Raw genomic sequence first — 7,820 nt, forward strand, 5'->3', positions numbered from 1 at the left:
CCCACCCCACCGCCCCACTCCTCTGCCCACTCTTACCTTGCTCGCAGTTCTCCACTGTACCATACTGAGCCAGCAAGCTGTCCAGCACCTGGGAGCAGGGAGAAGGGAATACGGCTGCTCTGGGCATCCCAGGAACTCACAAAGCATCACTAGACACTCCTCACCCCAAAGCACTGGGGTCCAGGCAGAGCCTTTGGTGGGGACTGAGCACGTTACCTGCTCAGGTTGCCCTTTCTCAGGTACTCATGCTGATGGTAATCCGTCGGGGTGTCTTTACAGAATGTACTTGAGCTCAAAAAGGCATTTAAGGGCCTTTTTGGAAGCAGACCTGTGCCACCTGAGTCCCTAAGCTGATCCTCTGTCATCACTAAGTTTGGGGTTCAGGGAATACCCTTCCCACCTCCCTAATGCCTCTCACGGTAGGGACTGCCCAAAGGACTAATATTGGAAGTCTTAGGTTAAGGATGCGATGGAGCCAGCCTCCCCTCAGCACCAGCTTCTCTGGCCTAGCCCCAAACCCCCAGGACACCTCCCAGTCATCTCTGCCAACTCAGGCTGACCCAGACTTCTTTCCCAGTGCCACTGAGAGTTTCCCCCAATCACTTACTTCCCATCGAAGCTGGGGTGGAATATTTCGGATCTGTATTTTTCGACTCCTGAAATTAGAGAGAACAGCATCAGTGACAGCTCTGGATACTTTAGGGGCCTGTGACGTTGCATTTTTTAGTCCTGTTCCAGTCTGTCTTGCTCAACACCAAAGCCTTAGAGTCTGAGAACGACAACCTTGGGGAACGGAGAGGTGGCTTCGTTTCAGAGAGCAAAATAGAGTGCTACCACAGACAGGAAAGCCGAAATCAGATGCCCTAGGCACTGGGATAACATAACTCCCCCCTCCCCACCCCCCCACCCCCGCCCCACACCAGTCACATCTGCTTTGTTTATCTCTCTTAGGTTCTCCTCACCAGTTCTCTTACTCAGCAACCATCTATCACCACCCACTGTGTTTCAGGATCTAGGAATACAGAGCTAGCTATGTGAATTATTACACGAATCATTAACCTGATGCCTTTTCAATCGGTGTCTACTTCATGCTGGACTTTGTTCTGCATGCTGGGGACACAATGATAAGCAAAACAGACAAAGTACCTGGCCTCAAGGTGCTCACAGTTTATTAGGGGAAACATATATGCAAACAAATTACAGCAGGATAATTGGCAGCAGCTCAGCTCTTTCTTGGTACAGATATGGCTTTAAACCTGTGCTCCACTTAACAGCGCTGATCTTTAAAAGGTTATTTAACTTCTTTGAGGCTCAATTTTCTCCTTTGTAGAACAGGGATAATACCTATTCACAGGGAGGTATAAAGTAAACGTTAGATAATATTATCAAGAGCTTAGCAAAGGGCTTGGAGTAAGTACTTAAAATCTAATAACAGACACATGTGTGGATGCTAAGGTGGAGTAATTAACACACACACAACCCAGCATTATGACCACCCCCTTCCCTCCTCCCAGTTTACTACGGTTTCTCCTTTCCATCTTTCCAATACCTCTTAAAAATGTAATTTTCCCTGAGGAAGGCTTTCAGGTTCAAGGTTGACTCCCACGGTGATTAACTGCTCACCACTCAAATCAATGCCCTAATCCCCGGGCTTAAAACATTTCAACTGACTTGATCTGCATTGGTCAATTGTCACTTATGTCTTTGCATATCCTTGATCACAAACTCTTAGTTCAGGGACATGGTCCAACAAAATTCTAGTGGCACGAGGGAAAATGAAACTAGGAAGCAAGAAAATCCAGTTCTAGCCCTTAAACTGCCCCTGACTGGCTGTTCTGACTAAGCCACTCAAGCTTCAGGCCCCCTATTCCTGGCTGACATGCAACAGGGCCCAAGGCAGTTCTTGCCAAGCTAGGGGGAAGGAGTACTCAAAACACATGAGAGCAAGGGAAGGGATGCTAAGCTCTCACTGTAAATGTTTCTGATCTTGGCTCTGTCCTCAGCCAGGTCACTCATTTCATCCCTGTGACCAAGTATCTTGAGATGTAAAATGGAAACAGAAGGGTCTTTAAGATCCCTTCTAGCTCTGCCGCTTTGAGGGTAGAAAGTCTTTATCAATGAAATCTTTTCCCGGGTTGAAATAACTTAAGGGAAATGGAAAAGTAGCATAAGTGTTGGAGAATCTATGTCCGCAGTTCTCTACTTTGGTTGGTTCATGAACCTGATCTAAGGAGGTTAGAGTACAGCAGGACAAAAGAACAAGGGTCAGAAACAAGTCCAGTTCCAGGTCCTCGGGTCCCACACCAGGCCAGCTTCTTGGGATCCAATTCACTGGCCAAGAGGGAGGAGCCTCATGGCACCTGTATGACATGGCATATAGGATTTCCCATACACAACACATTTCGTGATGAAATGGGCAAAGAAAATGCAGGGGCCCTCACATGAGGAAAATCAAACTCTTGGTGAACTGAAGAGATGATTATACCATCGGAAGATTGAGAACACTGATCTACCTTAATGCTAGTGACAGGGGTTACCTAAGCTGAGGGAGGACTTCCCTCAAACAAACGCCTCTGGAAGGACTGCAAGGAGATGGGTGGTGCCTGCCTGGAGTTCAAACCAGTAAGAGCTTAAAGCAGTCCCCTGCAAAAGTTTAGTTTGAAGAGTACTCTTTCAAGATGGTCCTATAGATTACTATAATCTCAGGTCAAGGGTCAAAAATACCCTCTTCCTACTTCAAACTCCCAGTTTTAGGGGCTTCCCTTTCAGGGTAGGGAGGCGTTGGGAGGGGATGGGGAGGTGAAATCAAATCTCAGTTTGGGATGTTAATCCATATCCTGAAAGCAATGGCAGTCTGGAATGTCTGGAATGTTCCAGGAGGGGGAGGAGGGCAGGGACACCCAACCAATGAAAGAAAAGACATCCTGGCAACCCTCCCCCACCCCCAACAGGCAGGGACTCACCCACCCCTCCAGGGCACACACACCCAATCCTGGGAACCCATGCCAGGCCCCTTCAGGCCTCCAAACCTGGCCAGCAAAGCCCCCAACCCTGACAAAAACACAGAGACCAAGAAGAACCTTTGTCTTTTATGCCGTTGGCCTGGTCTGTGTTAAGTATGGTGCTACCTAATTTCTTTCTGGCCCAAAGCACAAGTAACCATGCTGAGAACTGGACCCAGTACTCCCTTCCGGGAACCCATGGGTAACTCATTCACCCTACAGGTGTTTCTGGAGGCCTAGCTCATACTGGGCCGGGGCAGTGTGCTGAGGACTTGGGGGATCAGCATGGAAGCTAAGAGACCCTAACTGCTTACTTCTTTGCTCAGCACCTTAGTTTCCTGTGGAAAACTGATAGGGCTTTTGTGAGGGCTTAAAGCAGGCGGGTGGCGGGGGTGGGGGCTGGGGGTGTGCCTGCCTGCCAGGCCGTGGTGCTGAGTCCCAGTCCCCAGGAGCCACTACCTGTGATAGTAAAATGGTTAGGCTTCTGCACTGGTGGGGAAATAGCGGGAGACACCACAGCTTAGAGAGAGCCCCCGCACTCCCACCTCCCCTGACAACCAAAGGGCCCCACTCCAGCACTCCTGTTGGATCGGCTTCCACTAGGTTTGGGCGGAGCCTTCGCCCTACAGGCAATAGGGCACTGCACTAGGAGCAGGACCCTAAACTCTAACACCCATTGTTTAGAAAAGCAAGGGAACTCCCAGAGGTTCAGGAGCCACCACCCACCCTGGAGCTGATAAACCTGTTGAGTGAAAGAATGAAGCCTCCAGCCCCTGGCAATGAAGGCAATGGTTGCGCCAGTCAAATTATTTCCCTGGATGCTGATACCCGGCGGCTTCTTCCTCCCTCTGCCTGCCCTGACCAGCAGGGCAGTTACCAGGCCCTGGGGCAGCTCCCCAGATACAGAGCAATCACAAGGGATGCTCCTTTCTAATGTTGCTGGGGAGAAGCAGGGGACACCAGGGCCACAGGTACCAAGTGACCATTCAAGCCCAGGGGAGATTCCAGGAGAGACCGGAGGGAGGGAGCAAACAAGAGATTCAGGCAGGACAGGAGCTGGGCACCCGGAAGTATGGCTGCGAGTGCTCCCTGGGCAGGAAGCTCTCGTCCTTTTCACCTTTTCAGAGAAGCGTCATTGACTTAGACTGAATGGGAAGGAAAACAGTTCATTAAGGAAGAAGCTAACACGTGAGGAGTGCTTACCAGATGCCAGGCTCAGATTCAGCACCTCCTATAAGCCTCCCACTACCCATGACCACGATAACCACGGCTCCACTTTACAGACTGGGGTCCTGAGATTGAGGGCTTGAGTATCTGCCAAGTCACATAGGTTCTAAGAGCCACAGCCAGTATTTGAACCCAAAGACTGTCTGGTTCCAGGCTCTTTGCACAGTCCCCTGCGCTGCCTTTTCGATGGCAGAAAGGAAACAAAAGCCTTTGCCAAAATATAGTCAAGTTTTGGCTTGAGAACAAATTTAAAATACTCACACAACAGAGTGAACAACGGGCCTCCTGAGTGGGTGCTGCTCTCCAATAAGTCGAAACATCCCACCTATAACTCCTTAAGACACATATTTCCATTGTTAGTGGAAAAGTGATCCTGTGCTTATTGGACACTGACTAGATATTTGATAATATTGTTAATATTTTAAAATCAGGTAATTCCCTGGCAGTCCAGTGGTTAGGACTCTGCGCTCTCATTGCCGAGGGTGCAGGTTCAATCCCTGGTCAGGGAACTAAGATCCCACAAGCCGTGCGGCACAGCCAAAAAAAACAAAATAAAAAATAAAATAAAATCATACTGATTTCTAGAAATACATACTGAAATAGTTACAGATAAAATGTCATGTCTAGGACTTGCTTTAAATTAATTAGGGGGAAAATTAATACAGATTGGATGTAATTTGGTAATTTTTAAAGCTAGGTGATGAGTACATGGTGGAATTATTTAATTATCCTTTCCACATTTCAAAGTGTTTTTTTCCATAACAAAAAACTTTTTGAAAAGATAATTCTGAGAAGATGTGGTACTTATATACAAGGGAATATTACTAAGCCATAAAGAGGAATGGAATTGGGTCATTTGTAGAGATGTGGATGGACCTAAAGTGTCATACAGAGTGAAGTAAGTCAGAAAGAGAAAAGCAAATATCGTATATTAACGCATATATGTGGAATCTAGAAAAATGGTATAGATGATCTTATTTGCAAAGCAGAAATAGACACACAGATGTAGAGAACAAATGTATGGATACCATGGGGGAAGGGGGTAATGGGAGGAATTCGGAGATTGGGACTGACATATATACACTATTGATACTATGTATAAAATAGCTAACTAATGAGAACCTACTGTATAGCACAGGGAACTCTACTCAATACTCTGTAATGACCTATATGGGAATAGAATCTAAAGAAAGAGTGGATATACGTATATGTATAGCTGATTCACTTTGCTGTACAGCAGAAACTAACACAACATTGTAAAGCAACTATACTCCAATTTTTAAAAAAGTGTATGATTCTGTGGCTTTTGGTATACTTACAGTTGTGCAATCACCACCACAATCAGTTTTAGAATATTTTTACCACCCCAAAAAGAAACCCTGTACCCCCTGGCTGCCAGCTCCCAATTCCTCCATCTCTCCAGCTCTAGGCAACCATTAATCTGCTCTCTGTCTCCATATATTTGTCTGTTTTGAACATTTCATATAATGGAAAAAAAACAAAATAAAAAATAAAATAAAATCATACTGATTTCTAGAAATACATACTGAAATAGTTACAGATAAAATGTCATGTCTAGGACTTGCTTTAAATTAATTAGGGGGAAAATTAATACAGATTGGATGTAATTTGGTAATTTTTAAAGCTAGGTGATGAGTACATGGTGGAATTATTTAATTATCCTTTCCACATTTCAAAGTGTTTTTTTCCATAACAAAAAACTTTTTGAAAAGATAATTCTGAGAAGATGTGGTACTTATATACAAGGGAATATTACTAAGCCATAAAGAGGAATGGAATTGGGTCATTTGTAGAGATGTGGATGGACAGAGTCTATCATACAGAGTGAAGTAAGTCAGAAAGAGAAAAGCAAATATCGTATATTAACGCATATATGTGGAATCTAGAAAAATGGTATAGATGATCTTATTTGCAAAGCAGAAATAGACACACAGATGTAGAGAACAAATGTATGGATACCATGGGGGAAAGGGATGGGGGGGAGGAACTGAGAGACTGGGATTGACACATACATATTATTCATACTATGTATAAAATGGACAACTGATGGGAACATACTTTATAGCACAGGGAACTCTACCTAATGCACTGTGGCCGCCTAGGTGGGAGAGAAGTCCAAAGGGGAGGGGATATCTCTGTGTGTGTGGCTGATTCATTTTGTTGTGCAGTGGAGGCTAACACAACATTGTAAAGCAACCATACTCCAGTAAAAATTAATAAATAAATAAATAAAATAAAAATATGAAGGTAATTTCTAGCTCACCCAATTTTAAAGTCCTCACAGATTCAAAATTAATGGGTCTAAGCCAATGAGGTTTTCCTCTTTGATTTTTATTAGCAAGAATCCAGGCCCTGGTGAGGAGCCGGCTGAGGGCAGGGAGAATGGGCCTGAGGTCCAGCAGAGAGAGGAACAGATGCACAGACAGAACACTTTTCAGAAGGGGGCCTCCCCATATGACAGAATGCACACCTGGACGGAATGCACCCTGGGAACAGTCTTCAGGTCTTCCGGAGGACAGCTAAAAACTGCCCCAGGGAGTGTTCTTTTTCTAACCCTTTGCAAACCAGCTCCTTCCTCTTTCCACCCCCATTCCCAGAGGGTGGCGAGCCCTCTTCAATCATGCTGGTGGCCTCACCCTGCCCGAGAGGGAACCTGTTCCTTTAAACCAGGGTGGAGCAGGCCAGTTGTGAGGAGGGAGGCAATAGTAGGTTTTGGAAATCTTTTCAGGCTTGGGGCCTCAACCCCCAGAGGCCACTATCAGAGTCAAACCTGGACTTTCATCTCTCCAGAGAACTAGGATTAAACCAGGATCTCCAGATTAGACCCTTCACCTCCACCCCTCCCCCGGGCCGTGATTCTCTGACTAGCACGCTGCTTGCTCTTGGGCAAGTTAGGCCTTCAACTCCCTAGACCTCAGTTTCTCACATCAGGGAAACAAGGATTAGGATTAGTCCATTTTACTGGATCTTGTGTCCCCAGACAGAGATCAACCCTGTCCCCCTACAGTGATACACTTTCTTAATTAGAGTGATTTTCTGGGCCTTAATGGTCTGCCTAAGTGGTTCTTAACCCCCTTTTTTTCCTGGAGACTAGGTTCCCATTAGGAAATATGATAAAAGCTAAGAACGCTCTCCACCAGAAAAATGCAAAATTCACTCCAGCCTGCAGACGTCTCCTCGAAAATGTGGGAAGAAACTAGCCCAAGGCAATTAGAAAGCTAAGCTTGACTGGGGATGGAGTTGGGGTTATTACCTGGCAATTTTACGAGTGAGCAACTAAGATTTTTCAAACTTGCAGTAACACCCTACTCTTTCAATTCTAATCAGCAGTCAGGAAGGTCACTACCACTTCCCCAAGTTTTCTGGTGTCCAGCTGATGTGGAATCATTCCAGATTTTCTTGGCACCTACTATGCACTGGGCCTGTGCTGTCCACACTACAGTAGCCATTAGTCTAGTCACATGTAGCTACTGAGCACTTCAAATCAGCAACCGAATTTTTTTCTTAAAATTAAAATGTTTGTATAATTTAACTTTTTCTTCTGTATATATATATATATATTTTTTTTTT

At 45.5% G+C, this 7,820-nt stretch overlaps 1 protein-coding gene across 1 annotated transcript in view; it reads right to left on the minus strand.

Moving 5' to 3' along the window:
- Window positions 1-7,820, minus strand: part of IGF2BP1 (insulin like growth factor 2 mRNA binding protein 1) — a 49,530-nt gene that overhangs the window by 22,978 nt on the left and 18,732 nt on the right. Inside the window, exons 3-4 of the mRNA XM_024129992.3 lie at window positions 608-656; window positions 37-88 (exon numbers count right to left, since the gene is read on the minus strand). Of these exons, the coding sequence (XP_023985760.1) occupies window positions 37-88; window positions 608-656 (101 nt within the window). The remainder of the gene's footprint in view (window positions 1-36; window positions 89-607; window positions 657-7,820) is intronic.

This window comes from Physeter macrocephalus, chromosome 14 (assembly GCF_002837175.3).
Source record: "Physeter macrocephalus isolate SW-GA chromosome 14, ASM283717v5, whole genome shotgun sequence".
NCBI lineage: Eukaryota > Metazoa > Chordata > Mammalia > Artiodactyla > Physeteridae > Physeter > Physeter macrocephalus.